Here is a 19,189-nt window from a genome sequence, read left to right as displayed (position 1 = left end):
CCACACAACAACAACAGCAGTAATTAGGAGCCTGCCAGGACCCGTAGATGAACCAGGGATATGATGCAGCTCTGGCTGGGAGTCACACACACACACACACACATATGCACGCGCGCACACACACACGCGCACACATACACACACGCATTTGCACGTGCGCGCGCACACACACACACACGCACACACACGCACACACACACACACACACACACACACACACACACACACACACACACACACACACACACACACACACACACACACACACACACACACACACACACACATACACACACACACACACACACACACACACACACACACACTGAGCCTGAGGCCAGACAATTACAGCAAAGTGCCACTCAGAGATTGGAGAGGGGTGGAATCCACATTTGCATGCAACACACTCACACCGATACCGAACACACAGGCACACTTGCTGAAACCTATTCTCAGCCCATTCTCACATCAAAGTAAGTGATGAATCCTATCTGACTCACTGCAACAGGGCATACGAGCATGTACATACAAAGATCAACATTCATTTACACCAGTATCCTCTCAGTAAATAGACTCCCATGTACTGGCACTGAGCCCTAGGTCTTTTACATTGATTTCACAATAGCCCGAGTCACACCACTATGTTCCCTCTCTTTATTGATGCTTCATACATTTTCTATCCCCAACGCCCTCTCTAACTCTCTGTCTTTCTCTCTCTGTCTCTCTGTCTCTCTCTCAATTCAATTCAATTCAAGGGCTTTATTGGCATGGGAAACATCTGTTAACATTGCCAAAGCAAGTGAGGTAGATAAAATATAAAGTGAATATATAAAGTGAAATAAACAATAAAAATTAACAGTAAACATTACACATTCAGAAGTTTCAAAACAGTAAAGACATTACAAATGTCATATTATATATATACAGTGTTTTAACAATGTACAAATGGTTAAAGGACACAAGATCTCTCAGTCTCTAACTCTGTCTCTCTCTGTCTCTGTCTCCCTGTTTCTCTGTCTCCCTGTTTCTCTCTCTCTCTCTCTCTGTCTCTTTGTCTCCCTGTCTCTCTCTCTGTCTCTCTCTGTCTCGCTCTCTGTCTCTCTTTCTTTCTCACTCTCTCTCTCTGTCTCTCTCTCTGTCTCTCTCTCTCTGTCTCTCTCTCTTTGTCTCTCTGTCTCTCTGTCTCTCTGTCTCTTTGTCTCCCTGTCTCTCTGTCACTATGACTCTCTGTTTCTCTGTCTCCCTGTCTCTTTGTCTCTCTGTCTCTCTGTCTCTCTGTCTCTTTGTCTCTCTGTTTCTCTCTGTCTCTCTGTCTCTTTGTCTCTCTGTCTCTCTGTCTCTTTGTCTCTTTGTCTCTCTGTCTCTCTGTCACTCTGTCACTCTGTTTCTCTCTCTGTCTCTCTATCTGTCTCTCTGTCTCTCTGTCTCTCTATCTGTTTCTTTGTCTCTCTGTCTCTTTGTCTCCCTGTCTCTCTGTTTCTCTGTCACTCTGTTTCTCTCTCTATCTGTCTCTATGTCTCTATCTATGCCTCTCTCTGTCACTTTCTCTGTCTCTCTCAATTCAATTCAATTCAAGGGGCTTTATTGGCATGGGAAACATGTGTTAACATTGCCAAAGCAAGTGAGGTAGATAATATACAAAAGTGAAATAAACAATTAAAATTAACAGTAAACATTACACATACAGAAGTTTCAAAACAATAAAGACCTTACAAATGTCATATTATATATATATATATATATATATATATATACAGTGTTGTAACAATGTACAAATGGTTAAAGTACACAAGGGAAAATAAATAAGCATAAATATGGGTTGTATTTACAATGCTGTTTGTTCTTCACTGGTTGCCCTTTTCTTGTGGCAACAGGTCACAAATCTTGCTGCTGTGATGGTACACTGTGGAATTTCACCCAGTAGATATGGGAGTTTATTAAAATTGGATTTGTTTTCGAATTCTTTGTGGATCTGTGTAATCTGAGGGAAATATGTCTCTCTAATATGGTCATACATTGGGCAGGAGATTAGGAAGTGCAGCTCAGTTTCCACCTCATTTTGTGGGCAGTGAGCACATAGCCTGTCTTCTCTTGAGAGCCAGGTCTGCATACGGCGGCCTTTCTCAATCTATGTCTCTCTCTCACTGTCTCTCTCTCTGTCTGTATCTCTGTCTCTCTGTCTCTGTCTCTCTGCCTCCCGCTCTCTCTCTGTCTCTCTGTCTCTTTCTCTCTCTGTCTCTCTGTCTCTGTTTCTCTGTCTCTCTCTCTGTCTCTCTGTTTCTCTGTCTGTCTCTCTCTCTCTGTCTCTCTCACTGTCTCTCACTGTCTCTCTCTCTTGACATGTGTGAAGTGAGTCGGCCCGAGAATTGGACCCTGTGGCACCCCCATAGAGACTGCCAGAGGTCCAGACAACAGAATGTTAAAAGCTATTAAAGCAGAATGAAACAAGCTATCAAAGCCTTGCCCAGGAGTAGACAGAGAAACTCAGACGTGTTCCCTCCCAACTCTCAGACCGTGTTCCCTCCCAGCTCTCAGACTGTGTTCCCTCCCAGCTCTCAGAATGTGTTCCCTCCCAGCTCTCAGACTGTGTTCGCTCCCAGCTCTCAGACCGTGTTCCCTCCCAGCTCTCAGACCGTGTTCCCTCCCAGCTCTCAGACCGTGTTTCCTCCCAGCTCTCAGACCGTGTTCCCTCCCAGCTCTCAGACCGTGTTCCCTCCCAGCTCTCAGACCGTGTTCCCTCCCAGCTCTCAGACCGTGTTCCCTCCCAGATCTCTGGAGCAGCCTCTGGCATGGCTGACTTGGGGAATACATGCCGGCTATTATGTGTAACCACACCATCAGATGTGACAGTTGTGTGTAATTCATTAACCTGGTGATGGATGGAATGGATATTTTAACTGAGTGTGTGTGTATTTGTGTGTGTGTGTGTGTGTGTGTGTGTGTGTGTGTGTGCGTGTGTGCGCGTGTGTGCGTGTGTACGTGTGTGCGTGTGTGTGTGTGTGTGTGTGTGTGTGTGTGTCCAGATCAGAGTGATGAAGCTATGTGAGTGTTTGTCAGTTGGATGTGTTCCTGGCTGTAATGAGTCCATGTCCCTCTACTAATTGGCCTGCTTCGTCTCTCTTCCTGCAGAACCTACTGTTTCCCAACCAGCCCCAGCAGCCCAACAGTCGCTTCTCTGTGTCCTCCAGTGGAGACCTGACCATCTCGGCCGTGCAGCGGGCAGACGCAGGCTACTACATCTGCCAGGCCCTGACAGTGGCTGGCAGCATCCTCGCCAAGGCCCAACTAGAGGTCACAGATGGTGAGGCCTGCCGCATACCCACCCCGATGCCAAAACTCAACAACATCACCCATTAATGCAGTATGCATACACACTCTGCAATGCTATCAGCACACACACACAGATATCAATGCAGACACACACATACCTGTGCAGACACATAATTAACACAGACGCACACAGCCAGATGCACGCAGCCAGACACACACAGCCAGATGCACGCAGCCAGACACACACAGCCAGATGCACACAGCCAGATGCACGCAGCCAGACACACACAGCCAGATGCACGCAACCAGACACACACAGCCAGACACATACAGCCAGACACACAGCCAGATGCACACAGCCAGACACACACAGCCAGACACACACAGCCAGACACACACAGCCAGACACACACAACCAGACGCACACAGCCAGACGCACACAGCCAGACACACACAGCCAGACACACACAGACAGACACACAGTGAGACACACAGCCTTCACTGTACTCCAGCTAGATAATACACACGCATGAATTAACAGTGAGGAAAGAGTCTTTCATTTGGAGTGAATTAACAGAGTGAATTAACAGAGCACATGCCTTGCCCGGTTGACTCTCTAATGTGTATTTTGCCCTTGAGCGTCCCCATCCCCAAAAGTACTGTGGGAAATGTAGCGTAAAAGAAACCTCATTTTACCATGTACAGGAATTTTGACGGAGAAATATCTACAAATTATACTTGCCCATGACCTTGCTTTTGCAATATTTCATTTTTTTTATATATATTTTTTATTTTTACGACAGAATTGAATGAAAAACTTGTTCAAGTTTAGCTGGAGAGGGAGTACAGCATTGCCCTTGAGTCTCAGTATAATGATCGGCAACATCTGACTCAGGGAGGCAGTGAGTCAAGGACTGAGTGATTGATTGAGTGAGTGACAGCAGTTAGTCTCCAGGATGACTTATGAGAGCCTGCTCAGTCCCACTGCCTCTAATCTGTTCTGCTGTGGAGATGGGAAGATAGATAGACGGCAGTTCAGAAACCTTGCGAAGGATCAGCCTGGAGAAAGAAGAAAAGCATGTCAGACACCATTTTGTAAGAGAAGGGGATTTTGAATTGTTGTGATCTCACTCCGTGTTTCTTAGTATGATTTTCTATGTCCTTAAAATGGCTTTTAGAGGTCATAACCTTAAGACACATTACTCGTCTCATGTTCTAGTGTTCAAATCAAATGTTATTTGTCACATACTAGTAGACGTATTGGTACCCCCTGCATATAGCCTTGCTGTTGCTGCTCTTTAAATGATTTGTTAGTTTTATTTTTCTTAAAACCTCTTAAAACCTCTTGATACTAGCCATCCCGGATCCGGGATCGTGACTACAGCCTCAAGCTCATTACCATAACGCAACGTTAACTATTCATGAAAATCGCAAATGAAATTAAATGAATATGCTAGCTCTCAAGCTTAGCCTTTTGTTAACAACACTGTCATCTCAGATTTTCAAAATATGCTTCTCAACCATAGCAAAACAAAGAATTTGTGTAACAGTATTGATAGCTAGCGTAGCATTTAGCGTTAGCATCAGCAGGCAACATTTTCACAAAAATCAGAAAAGCATTCAAATAAAATAATTTACCTTTGAAGAACTTCAGATGTTTTCAATGAGGAGACTCTCAGTTAGATAGCAAATGTTCAGTTTCCTGAAAGATTATTTGTTTAGGAGAAATCGTTCCGTTTGGTGCGTCACGTTTGGCTACCAAAAAAAAACGAAAATTCAGTCATCAAAACGCCTTTTTTCCAAATTAACTGCATAATATCAACTGAAACATGGCAAACGTTGTTTAGAATCAATCCTCAAGGTGTTCTTCACATATCTCTTCGATGATATATCGTTCGTGGAAGTGTGCGTTCTCCTCTGAATTCCATGGGAAAATGCCTACAGTTGAAGATTACGCATCAATTTAGACAAAGGACACTGGGCGGACCCCTGGTAAATGTAGTCTCTTATGGCCAATCTTCCAATGATATGCCTACAAATACGTCACAATGCTGCAGACACCTTGGGAAAACGGCAGAAAGCTTAGGCTCGTTCATGGCACATTCACAGCCTTATAAGGAGACAATGGAAAACAGAGCCTCAAAAATTCTGCTCATTTCCTGTTTGAAGTTTCATCTTGGTTTTGCCTGTAGCATGAGTTTTGTGGCACTCACAGATAATATCTTTGCAGTTTTGGAAACGTCAGAGTGTTTTCTATCCAAAGCTGCCAATTATATGCATAGTCGAGCATCTTTTCGTGACAAAATATTGCGCTTAAAACGGGCACGTTTTTTTTATCCAATAATGAAATAGCGCCCCCATAGCTTCAAGATTAAGGGCTTGTAATTAAGCATTTCACTGAAAGGTCTACACCTGTTGTATTCGGCGCATGTGACAAATAACATTTGATTTGATTGTGGGTGTAGCGAAATGCTTGTGTTTCTAGCTCCAACAGTGCAGTAATATCTAACTAGATTTACTGTGTATGTACTGTCTGTTGGAACACACACACATCCTGTATTCTAAGGGTGTGTGGTACTGTCTGTCTATCTATGCCTCTGTGTAGGTATAGGGAGGTAAGGGAGTGTATGGCTGGACTGTGTAAGAGGAGGAACGTGTGAGGGAGTTGGGTGTTAGGCAGAGCTGAGGGAGGGAGGGAGGACAGGAGGAGTGGAGGAGGAGGGCTAGCTGGCTGTCTAGGGCGAGGTCATGGTCACCCCCTGATGCTGGGAGCAGGTGATTCAGTGTCTTGGGAGGCCAGCAGAGTAGCTGGGTTCAAGGAGATCGGTAATGAGAAATTCCTGATGCAAACAGTCAAGGCCACCCCCCCCCCCCCCCCCCACCCCTTACTCTCCTGCTCTCCTCCCAGGCCTCCATCACTTCATCACACCACCCATCCACCACCATCCTCATCATCCCCTCCTTGCTGGACCAGAATAGCCAAACTCACCTAGGGTTTTATCATACTTTCTGTCATAATATGTTAACATGTGCTGCTGTGGAGTCATTACTCAGAGCAGACGGAATCATTAAGACACATAACAGAACCCTTCCAGGTGTGTTTCAGTGTCTAAGCATTGGAACACATATGGCTCCATCTGAGCCAATAATGGCCATTAGAATCATGCCAAGTGATAACAGTGACAAGCAGATAACTCCCTCCGTGAGTTAATGGGGAAAGTAGAACTAACAGTGAGGCCTTAGATGTACAGATAGGGCTGTTTTTAATGCTCTCTGGGTGCAGGTTAGACTCATGGTAATCTTGGTTGATGTATTTAACCACCAGCTTTTCTGATAAAAGCATTCCAGCGTGGTGGAAAAGGTTGGAATATTATCACTGAAATAGAAATAAATGATGAATTCAGCAGGGCCCATATGGGGTAGATTCACCTTCTCTCCATTTTTCTCTCAGCTAAAGATAATTAGGCCATGGTTCTCTCAACTAAAGATAATTAAGCCATGGTTCTCTCAGCTAAAGTTAATTAAGCCATGGTTCTCTCAGCTAAAGATAATTAGGCCATGGTTCTCTCAGCTAAAGATAATTAGGCCATGGTTCTCTCAGCTAAAGATAATTAGGCCATGGTTCTCTCAGCTAAAGATAATTAAGCCATGGTTCTCTCAGCTAAAGATAATTAGGCCATGGTTCTCTCAGCTAAAGATAATTAGGCCATGGTTCTCTCAGCTAAAGATAATTAAGCCATGGTTATCTCAGCTAAAGATAATTAGGCCATGGTTCTCTCAGCTAAAGATAATTAAGCCATGGTTATCTCAGCTAAAGATAGTTAGGCCATGGTTATCTCAGCTAAAGATAATAATTTCATGGTTCTCTCTGCTAAAGATAATAATGTCATGGTTCTGCCATACCAAGGCATTTATGTTTCTTCCATCCCTTCTTCTGACTTCCCTGCAGGAGAGAAAGTGAAAGAAGGAGATAGTAAAGAGAAAGAGGAAGAGAGAGAGAGGGTGCGAAGTTGACTGTCTAATTAGCCCCTGCAGGTCTGACATCATTAATCCTACCTGTTAGTTAATGTGTGCTGTGTAATGCCAGGGGACTCAACAGTATTCACCACAGCTGACACAGAAACAGCCAGGGCACGGTAACTGTAACTCACAGATACAGCTCATCTGACATGTACACTATTTCACAGTACATCCCACAGACATTCTCCCACACATTACAAAAGCATATGTTCATCCAAACAGCATTGAACATTAGCATTGAGATAAACAAAACAAAACATTTTATTTTATTTTCCTCACAGAGGGTTTGTTACATTATTGCAATTCTGACTGATTTGGATCATTTCTGTGGGGTGCTACTCTCTGGAGAGTGAAATGTTTGTTTCCGCTCTGGGTGCCAGTGGGGACCTCTGATAGTGTTCCCCACTGAACATGATGGAGTATTTATCTGAACCACCCTGAGTCAACAGGCAGTGTCTCTGCCACTGTACGCCACCACAGACTCCTGGGTAAGGTGTAAATGTAAGGTTATTCAGCCCCACGCCACATCAATAGACAGTCTGGAAAACAATACTCAGCCATTCTTTCTCCGCTTCCTGGAAGCATAGTCAGGGCGTCGTCATTGTCCTGTGGTGGAATTACAAGACCTGCTGAGAAAATAGACCAGCTTTATGATACCGTTACCACATCCTTTCACTTTATGATAAATCCATTAAAAGGCTTACAGATGTAGGATCTTAAATTGATCCCCCCCCCTGTGCAGGAAATGTTTTACTTGTAGAGTATTTGAGTTTCAAAAATACTTCAGAAGTTTGTAATTTCCACTTTGAAATGTCAGACTTTTATGAAAAACCCTTAAAAAAGTGATAATCCACATAATAATTCACATTATCTGTTGCTGCAGAATTGTTTTCCTGCTGTATCAAACGGTCTCTCTGTCTCTCTAACACTCTGTCTCTCACCTTATCCCAGTGCTGACAGACAGGCCTCCGCCCATAATCCGTCAGGGTCCTTCCAATCAGACGCTGGGAGTGGACAGCGTGGCCCTGCTAAAGTGTCAGGCGTCAGGAGACCCCATCCCCTCCATCAGCTGGCTGAAGGACGGGGTCAGTCTGCTGGGGAAGGATCCCCGCATGTCCCTGCAGGACCTGGGCAGCCTCCAGATGAGGAGCCTCAGGGTGAGAACCACTGGAGCCACAGCCTGGTCCACTCTACTAAATAGAATTGTATTGGTCACATACACATTGTTAGCAGATGTTGAAGCGAGTAGCGAAATGCTTGTGCTTCTAGTTCCGACAGTGCTAGAACTACGCACACACTAGTAATGGGGTTCATATGATGAGGGCTGTAAATATACTGTGTACTATTGTGTAAATCCTTGTATGCAGCCTTCGTTCTCTACCTCCCTGTTTCCATCCATTCCCCTTAGTGGATCTCTGTCTGGGACTCTGTCTCCTCTCTCTCCCCTCTGGGTGTGTCACATGCTTAGGCATGCATGAGCGTGATGTGAGGAATCATATTGCTTTAAAGAGATTAATGGGCGATATTGATTTTAATAAATTGTTTGATACTATCACTTAGTGACACGGCGGCTCTTACAAGAGTCTGCTGTAGAGGGCTGGACAGGTTCCAGCTGCAGGAGTGAACAGTTAAACAACACACGTACACACACACACACACACAAACCTACAACATTTAGGGTAGATTGAATTAAAAATCCTCACATCCTCCTTTCCCCACTCCGAGGCCTCGGTGGAATATCCATTAAGCTTGACAAAGTTGCCGACCACTGACATTTTATTTAATAAATGGAGGGAAGGAGCAGAGACAAAAACCAACAAACAACTAACATTCTAGAGAGAGTGGGATGGAGAGACAAGCCAGCTGTCATCGGTCCAGGGGGCTTCAGTGGCCCACCCTAAATGAATTAGCCAGCCTTTGTTGCGGTTGGTGGGGTGGTGGGGGGACAGCGGGAACAGGGGGGATAGCGGGAGGGGGGTAAAGTGGTGGGGGGGTGAGGAAATTTGCGTCAGCACTTTGAGGCACTCACAATGACACACAAATCAAATCAAACTTTATTTGTCACATGCCCCGATTCCAACAAGTGTAGACTTTTACCGTGAAATGCTTACTCACAAGCCCTTAACCAACAGTGCATTTCAAGAGTTAAGAGTCACTGTTGTGACCATTCACAAGACACACTGTTGTGACCTCAGGGAGGGTCCCATCACATGACACACTGTTGTGACCTTAGGGATGGTCCCATCACATGTTCTATGTTTATCCGTTCTACCCCAGCTTTCTGACTCTGGGATCTACACCTGTGTGGCTGCCAGCTCCAGTGGCGAGACATCATGGAGCGCCTTCCTGGAGGTCAAAGGTATGGCACAGTGAACATGTCTTCCCCTAGAAAATACATGCTCATTATACCATGCATACTGTATTCCATTCTGGAAATAGTTATTTATCCATTCCTCTTCATCCTCACATTTAACAATAGTATCACGTTTCAGGGAAGACCCAGATTCAGACAATGTCGAAGTAACAAAAGTTTATTACTAGAACAAGGGGCAGGGAAAACGACAGCTTAAGGGAAGCCAGAGGTCAGTGCTACAGATCAGAGTCCGAAAGGTACAGAGCGGCAGTCAGCCTCAGGGTCAGGGCAAGCAGAGGTCAATAATGCAGAGGTCAATAATGCAGAGGTCAATAATGCAGGGTGGTGTGACAAGCAGAAACGCCAGGGAGGCTCAGGGTCAGAGCAGTTAGAATGGTCAAAACTGGGAAAACTACAAAACAGGAACTAGAAACAGACAGGAGCAAGGGGAAAACCCTGGTAGGCTTGATGAACACAACAAACTGGCAACAGACAAACAGAGAACATGTGTATAAATACACTGGGAATAATGGGGAAGATGGGCGACACCTGGAAGGGGCTGGATAAAAGCACAAAGACAGTTGAAACTGATCAGGGTGTGACAAATATTTACTGGTCTCTTTCTCCTCTAGACCAAGCTGGTGTGATGGTCATTAAGAACCGTGATGACAACGAGCTCCTTGGCCCTCCCTCCAAACCCGACGTCACTGACGTCACCAAGAACAGCGTCTCGTTGTCCTGGCAACCCGGCCTGACTGGGGCCACGCCCATCTCCTCTTTTGTCATCGAAGCCTTCAGGTTAGTTATGAAGAACCAGAGTGATTTCCTTGTTTCACTTTTGTATTGCTTCTTAATTATTGCGGTAGCACATTTGTGATATCCTTTTCTTTGTCCCATTGCAGCCAGTCGGTGAGCAACAGTTGGCAGACGGTTGCGGACCACGTGAAGACCACGCAGTACACGGTCAAAGGCCTGCGCCCCAACACCATCTACCTGTTCATGGTACGGGCGGTCAACACCCAGGGCCTCAGTGACCCCAGCCCCATGTCAGAGCCCGTCAGGACACAAGGTATGGGCCTTATACTCAGATAGAACTTTAAAGATTCTGGTAATCATTTTTCCTATCATAACATTTCTAATTTAGCCTCCCCTTCACATTGACTGCTGCAGCTTTCGATAGGGAAAAGGTCACCGTGTTCCAGTTAGATAGTTATCAGGGCCTCTCAGCACGGTACTGTGTGGGCTGAACAGTTCTACCGAGATAGCTACCGCAACAACTTCCAGAGGTCAAACTATCCATCTCAGCTCTGCTCATTAAGGCTACAGTCAGGCAATTATGTAAAATAAGCATATCTACTTTTGGAAAGCCTAAGTGAGTTAGCGCTATCCCTGCTATGTTAATGATCATAACTGGAGAAAATGACTGCCTCCAAACTCAAAGAAGATTAGATTAAGGTGCCGTATAGACCTCAGTCTTCTTATTACATTTATTTGATAAGTCCAGTCCACCGCAATACCCCTGCAACCTTTCGGTTAACATTGTCCAATTGCAGGCCACTATTAGGTTGTGCATGGAGAGAGGGAGTCAATTTGAATAGCAGTACATCTCTCTTTATTTGCTGTTGGCTCCGTTGTGATGCACAGAGATGGTTATTGGCAATGGCAGTCACTGAAGATGAATTGATGTCTGCTTAACTGCATTTGGCCTGTCGTCCTCTATTACGACTCTGTGATTCATGACTTTATTGGCTGTTTTCATTGGGCCTGTTTTGAAATACTGTTTCCTCTTGTGAATAATGTTCTGTATTTGCCCATCTATTTCCCCTCAGTAAATAGGACCAAAATATGGCAGTTGCCATGATTGTGTATTTTCTTTGACCACACTGAATCTGCATTTCAATGGGGGTTTTGATTGGCTTTTAACTGAAAACACATGCAAATGTGAATGAAATGTGAACTGTGTTGGGAAATAGTCTCATAGTGTCATTCATTCATGTGTTCAGAGTTCACTCGTTAATGTGGTAGTTGTTCTCTGGCTGGGCCTCAGTAAGAGCAGAGAGGAGAAGGGATCTTAAGGTCTCTCTTCCTTTTCTCAAACCCAAACGAGTTCTTTATTAAAACTGAAATGAGATCATTCTAATGCAGATGAAGTTGCTTCTTTTCAAATGAAGTCATGATCATAGAGTGTCGACTCCTTTGTGGAGTCTGATTGGTCTATTCATCCGTTCTCTCAACAAAACCTCTTATGATTGACTTGGCCTCATTGTAAGGAATGGAAGGAACCGTGGCTTTGAAAACTGAAGTAGGAAAACTGAAAGTAATCTATCTTTCCATCTCTCTCACTTTTTCTTTCTCTCTATTTCTCTCTTCCACACTTTCCTTTCTCTCTCTCTCGCTCTCTCACTCTCTCTCTCTCCCCCTCTCTCTCTCTTTCTCTCTCTCTCTCTACAGACATCAGTCCTCCAGCCCAGGGGGTGGACCACAGACATGTACAGAAGGAGCTGGGGGAGGTCATAGTTCGTCTTCACAACCCGGTCGTCCTGAGCCCCACCACCATTCAGGTCACCTGGACGGTAAGTGTCACACTGTGATTGGTCTTTAATGAGTCTGATATGAAGGATATAATGCTGCTCCCAGACAATATCTAAATCCCCATCATTCACATGAAGAAAATAAGGAAATACTGGCGGAGGAGATCAGGGTGCCTTGTGAGAATTCATTAGCGAGTGGGTACCCTGCCTCTACCATTCGTTCTATTGGCCAACGTGCAATCACTGGAGAATAGACAGGATGAGCTCCGTTCGAGACTCTCTACCAATGTGACATTAAAAACTATAATATCTTATTTTTCACCAAGTTGTGGCTGAACGACGACGCGGATAATAAACAGGTGGATCCTCACAAAGAGTCATGTTACTATCTATTTACCACCACCATTTACCACCATTTGGAAACTCTGACCATAATTCTATCCTCCTGATTCCTGCTTACAAGCAAAAACTAAAGCAGGAAGTACCAGTGACTCTCTCAATACAGAAGTGGTCAGTTGACGCGGATGCTATGCTACAGCATTGTTTTGCTGCCACAGACTGGAATATGTTCTGGGATTCATCCAATGCCATTGAGGAGTATACAACCTCAGTCATCGGCTTCACCATTAAGTACATCAACGATGTCGTTCCCACAGTGACCATACGTACATATCACAACCAGAAGCCATGGATTACAGGCAACATCCGCACTGAGCTATTGGCTAGAGCTGCCACTTTCAATTAGTGGGACATTAATCCGGATGCTTATAAGAAACCCGCTGTGCTCTCAGATGGACCATCAAACCGGAAATCATCAATACAGGACTTGCAAACTATTACTGACTACAAAGGGAAACCATGCCACGAGCTGCCCAGTGATACGAGCCTACCAGACAGGCTAAATGCCCAAAGTTACACTGAAGCATGCATGAGTGCACAGGCTGTTCCGGATGACTGTGTGATCACGCTCTCCGTAGCCGATGTGAGCAAGACCTTTAAACAGGTCAACATTCACAAGGCCACAGGGCCAGACGGAATACCAGGACATTCACTCAGAGCATGAGCGGACCAACCGGCAAGAGTCTTCACTGACATTTTCAACCTCATGACTGTTGGGTCGACTGTTTCATTATTGCAATAATTAATCGATATTGAATAAAGATGATTGTTTGCAGAAATGACAAAGTCTCTCTCGCTTGAATAGAATATATAATGATAATGATAAAACAGAGACCTTATATAGGACTTAAAAATACTAAATCAGACTGGTTCCAACTCCGATAAGCCACCTTGGTTATCTACAAAAGATGGTAATTTACCCCAATACGTCTTAGTTCCCAGATGCCAGGACAATGAGGCATTGTTCTAAACTCTTCCAGGCTATCCCTATCTCGGGTCACACACACCACATATTATCTATGGAATGCCAGCTTTAGGTAATTATCACCAAGTCATTGTCAGCCCAAGCTATCTAGTACAACCCATTTCCTTGACCCTACGCCCAGACTAACTTCTGGAAGCTAAAGTGGAAACAATCTCTTTACAGAAGAAGAATGAAACAGACAAATGTCTTCCTATTTGTTAAGTATTAATGGCTAACTATTCATATCAAACAAAGCAGGTCAATTTGTAATTTTTCTATCACACGGTGTCAGAGGAAGGTCCAAAGAATTGTCAAAAACTGCAGTCACCCAAGTCATAGACTGTTCACTCTGCTACCGCATTACCGGAGTGCCAAGTCTAGGTCCAAAAGGCTCCTTAACAACTTCTAAGACTACTGAACTATTTAGTAAATGACCACCCAGACTATTTACATTGACACGTCCCGCCCCTTTGTTTTTACACTGTTGCTACTAGCTGTTTATTATCTATGCATAGTCACTTTACCCCTACCTACAGTACATGTAACTATTACCTTGACTACCCTGTACCCCCACACATTAACTTGGTACAGGTACCCCTTGTATATAGCCTCATTATTGTCTATTTTCTTAAAACTGCATTGTTGGTTAACTTCGGGGTAGGGGGCTAGAAAACAAACAAAAAATGTCTGGGAGTATAACAGAACTGATATAGCAGGCGAAACCCTGAGGAGAATCCATAATGAGCTCACCACTCATTATAATGGCTGTCTATGGGAATATCAAGGGAATACCTCCCAGATTGCAGTTCCTAGAGCTTCCAGTAGATGTCAACAGTCTTTAGAAAGAGTTTCAGGCTTGTTTTTTTTTTAAATGAGCTAGAATTTGTAGTTTTTCTAGGTGGCTCCCATTTTGGCTGTAGTATTGTGACGCACGTCAGTGAGGGCGCGCACTTCGTTATTTATCTCTGGTAATGAACATACTATTCACTGTCTTAAATTTGATAATTTATTTACATATTAGGGTACCTGAGGATTGATTAGAACGTTGTTTGACTTGTTTGGACGAAGTTTATTGGTATCTTTTGGGATTCATTTGTATGCATTTTGAACGAGGGAAACCGGTGGATTACTGAATCAAGCGCGCCAACTAAACTGACTTTTTGGGGATATAAAGAAGGACTTTATTGAACAAAATTACCATTTGTGATGTAGCTGGGACCCTTTGGATTGTAAACAGAGGAACATCTTCAAAGGTAAGTGATTTATTTTATCGCTATTTCTTTCTTTCGTGACGCCTTGTTTGGAAAGTGTTTGTAATGCTTTTGTATGCAGGGCGCTGTCCTCAGATAATGGCATGGTATGCTATCGTCGTAAAGCCTTTTTGAAATCTGACAAAGTGACTGGATTAACAAGAAGTTAAGCTTTTAACTGATGTACGTATAACACTTGTATTTTCATGAATGTTTAATATTACGAATTTTGTATTTAGAATTTTTCGCTCTGCAATTTCACCGGATGTTGGCCAGGTGTCCCACCTACCCCAAAGAGGTGTCTACACCTGTTGTATTTGGTGCATGTGACAATCCACATGTCTGTCACAAACGTAACTATTCAGCAGACTTTGCACTTAGTTACTGCTATTCAGCTCTGCCAGGTGTCTGTGTGTTTCTTTATTTTGTCAGATAAGATTAAATATGGGAAATCAATTTCAATTTACACCAACCTCATTCTCAAACAGTGTCTGAAGCTGTCCAGCTCTGGGCTGTTTTATGTCTTTGATTTTACAACCTTGAGTCCTAAAGTCATTAGAGTTGATATAAAGGGGACGATGATTCTTTGAAGCTGGCAATGTGTTCCTCAGGGCTCCTATTGGTGTTTTCATGTAAGGAAATATGAGTCAAATAAATCCTGAGACTCTACAGCTTTGAAATAGTATAATAACTGGCTCTTAAGTAAGTGGACATCAAACAGTTGATAAATGGTTTCTTTCAGCTGCAGAGAACATCAAAAGAGGTGTCAGGGACATCTTGTCTCATCAATCTTGCATCTATCTTTGGTTAATTTTGAAGTAAGACAAAGGCTTTGCATAGAAACAAGTACATTGACATTACTTGTGTATATTTGGTATGTTTGTGGTCTTCCCTCTCTGGAGTGTAGCTCAAACCAGCTTACCTACCAACCTGCTCCCCAACACACACACACACACACACACACACACACACACACACACACACACACACACACACACACACACACACACACACACACACACACACACACACACACACACACACACACACACACACACACACACACACCCATTGCACAGTCTGTCTGTGTCTACCCCACCATAAGGACGGACATGTGCCAGAGAGACACTGTTTAATTAATTTAGAAACATGACTTGGACTGAGGCTGAATCATTGAGAGAAATCATGCCACTTACAGTCTGAGGGTATGCAGCAGTAGTAACTTACAGTATGAGGGTATGCAGCAGTAGTAACTTACAGTATGAGGGTATGCAGCAGTAGTAACTTACAGTACGAGGGTATGCAGCAGTAGTAACTACAGTATGAGGGTATGCAGCAGTAGTAACTTACAGTACGAGGGTATGCAGCAGTAGTAACTTACAGTATGAGGGTATGCAGCAGTAGTAACTTACAGTACGAGGGTATGCAGCAGTAGTAACTACAGTATGAGGGTATGCAGCAGTAGTAACTACAGTATGAGGGTATGCAGCAGTAGTAACTTACAGTATGAGGGTATGCAGCAGTAGTAACTTACAGTCTGAGGGTATGCAGCAGTAGTAACTACAGTCTGAGGGTATGCAGCAGTAGTAACTACAGTCTGAGGGTATGCAGCAGTAGTAACTTACAGTCTGAGGGTATGCAGCAGTAGTAACTTACAGTCTGAGGGTATGCAGCAGTAGTAACTACAGTCTGAGGGTATGCAGCAGTAGTAACTACAGTCTGAGGGTATGCAGCAGTAGTAACTTACAGTCTGAGGGTATGCAGCAGTAGTAACTTACAGTCTGAGGGTATGCAGCAGTAGTAACTACAGTCTGAGGGTATGCAGCAGTAGTAACTACAGTCTGAGGGTATGCAGCAGTAGTAACTTACAGTCTGAGGGTATGCAGCAGTAGTAACTTACAGTCTGAGGGTATGCAGCAGTAGTAACTACAGTCTGAGGGTATGCAGCAGTAGTAACTACAGTCTGAGGGTATGCAGCAGTAGTAACTTACAGTCTGAGGGTATGCAGCAGTAGTAACTACAGTCTGAGGGTATGCAGCAGTAGTAACTACAGTCTGAGGGTATGCAGCAGTAGTAACTACAGTCTGAGGGTATGCAGCAGTAGTAACTACAGTCTGAGGGTATGCAGCAGTAGTAACTTACAGTCTGAGGGTATGCAGCAGTAGTAACTACAGTCTGAGGGTATGCAGCAGTAGTAACTTACAGTCTGAGGGTATGCAGCAGTAGTAACTACAGTCTGAGGGTATGCAGCAGTAGTAACTACAGTCTGAGGGTATGCAGCAGTAGTAACTACAGTCTGTCTGTTTCTACATAAGACCATGACATTTAAACATGCACCCTCTTCTTCTTACTGAAGGGTGACTTTATTTCCACATTCTTCTTCCGTTCTGTGTTAACGAGCCCCGGTTGTTCCGTTCCACAGTAAATCAGACCATAGCTGGTATTTATGATGTCATTGGGTGACATTGGGGTGGCTGCTTTCATTTCTAAATGAACCACTTTAGCAGTTTTCCCTGTGACATGTTTATTGACACCCCATAATAAGCTCTCACCCCCCAGACTAAAAAGCTAATTCAATACTTAAACATTGCTTTATGAGTGTGTGTACAATCAACACAGAACAGCGCCACCGAATCAATCAGGGCCCATTCAGTAAACATAGTGCGGCCTCGGAAGGGCTTTTATACTCCCAAATCATTCCATTATTGAAAGTTACACACCACGCTAGTCCAGAATCCATTCTGATTATTTACTCCGGCTACACAGGCTGAAACAGCTGCTTAATATCCCAGTTGAAAGGCCCGCTCACTTCTCCCACTGTTAACCAGCCATTACTGGGAGTTATGCCCACTCCTCCTCATTATAAATTCAACTTTTCTCTCACTGGCTAAATGGGCCCAAGTTTAGAACCAAGGCCCCTTATCGACTGGGAGAGCGCCATCTCACCTCTGGCCTCCCTGTCTCCTCAATTGGACAGAATTGTCTTTATTGTCCCTGGCTTGTATTCTGCATTCTCCCAGAGTTCCTCTGGGTTGGATGACAATCATCGACCAATCGTTTCACACTCACACGTTTGTTCTAGGCCTTGTGGGACCCTGCCTTAGGTTTCACTAGTTGGTATTTACAATACAAACGAGACATGCATATGTATGACTTTGATAGCTGTGCTCCTGAAAGCCTTTTTATGCAGGACCTGGGTGCTGTGTGCTCAGTGTGCTGAGAGAGAGGGAGATAATGCCATGCTGCTCTATCTCTCTCTCTCCTCTGCTCTTTCTCTGTCTCTCTCTCTCTGTCTCTGTCTCTCTCTCTCTCTCTCTCTGTCTCTCTCTCCTATCCTCACTCTCCTCTGCTCTCTCTCTCTTTCTCTTTCTCTGTCTCTCTCTCCTATCCTCGCTCTCCTCTGCTCTCTCTCTCTCTCTCTCCTCTGTTCTCTCTCCTCTCCTCTGCTCGCTCTCTCTCTCTCTCTCTCTCCTCTGCTCTCTCTCTCTACTCTCCTCTGCTCTCTCTCTCCTCTCAGTTGCTCTCTCTCTCCTCTCCTCTCCTCTGCTCTCTCTCTCTCTCTCTCTCTCTCTCTCTCTCTCTCTCTCTCTCTCTCTCTCTCTCTCTCTCTCTCTCTCTCTCTCTCCCCTCTGCTCTCTCTCTCTACTCTCCTCTGCTCTCTCTCTCCTCTCAGTTGCTCTCTCTCTCCTCTCCTCTCCTCTGCTCTCTCTCTCTCTCTCTCTCTCTCTCTCCTCTGCTCTCTCTCTCTCTCTCTCTCCTCTGCTCTCTCTCTCTCTCTCTCTCTCTCTCATCTGCTCCCTCTCCTCTCTGCTCTCTTCTGCTCTCTCTGCTCTCTCTCCTCTGCCCTCTCTCTCTCTCTCTCTCTCCTCTCTCTCTCTCTCTCTCTCTCTCTCTCTCTCTCTCTCTCTCTCTCTCTCTCTCTCTCTCTCTCTCCTCTGCTCTCTCTCTCTCTGCTCTTTCTCTCTCTGCTCTCGCTCTCTCTCTCGGAGGAAAGATGCTAATTGAGTTAATTGTGTCAGCTCTGATGATAAAAGACCCATTAAAACTGGAACAGCCTCTAAAGTGGCACGATGTGATCTTGGGGAGAAACAAGTACATCTGTTGAACAGCATTGTTTCATGTACTCTGGTGTTTGACTACTGTGCTGCACACCTATGGTCATGATCTTTAGCTATTTCCTCTTAACTCTGTCCCACCTGAAGAGAAGACATGTTGTATTTCCTCTTAACTCTGTCCCAACTGAAGAGAAGACATGTTGTATTTCCTCTTAACTCTGTCCCAACTGAAGAGAAGACATTTTGTATTCCCTCTTAACTCTGTCCCAACTGAAGAGAAGACATGTTGTATTTCCTCTTAACTCTGTCCCAACTGAAGAGAAGACATGTTGTATTTCCTCTTAACT

The 19,189-nt window shown here is 44.3% G+C and overlaps 1 protein-coding gene across 6 annotated transcripts in view; it reads left to right on the top strand.

Moving 5' to 3' along the window:
• Window positions 1–19,189, top strand: part of robo2 (roundabout, axon guidance receptor, homolog 2 (Drosophila)) — a 375,041-nt gene that overhangs the window by 259,180 nt on the left and 96,672 nt on the right. For all 6 annotated transcript variants that reach the window (XM_031791154.1, XM_031791152.1, XM_031791149.1 and 3 more), the window contains 6 exons: window positions 3,130–3,301; window positions 8,242–8,447; window positions 9,568–9,649; window positions 10,276–10,441; window positions 10,546–10,712; window positions 12,095–12,216. In XM_031791154.1, the coding sequence (XP_031647014.1) occupies window positions 3,130–3,301; window positions 8,242–8,447; window positions 9,568–9,649; window positions 10,276–10,441; window positions 10,546–10,712; window positions 12,095–12,216 (915 nt within the window). The remainder of the gene's footprint in view (window positions 1–3,129; window positions 3,302–8,241; window positions 8,448–9,567; window positions 9,650–10,275; window positions 10,442–10,545; window positions 10,713–12,094; window positions 12,217–19,189) is intronic.

The sequence above is a fragment of the Oncorhynchus kisutch genome, linkage group LG15, assembly GCF_002021735.2.
Source record: "Oncorhynchus kisutch isolate 150728-3 linkage group LG15, Okis_V2, whole genome shotgun sequence".
NCBI lineage: Eukaryota > Metazoa > Chordata > Actinopteri > Salmoniformes > Salmonidae > Oncorhynchus > Oncorhynchus kisutch.
The sequence above is the reverse complement of the archived record's forward strand: the minus strand, read 5'-3'. Positions and strand labels throughout refer to the sequence as shown.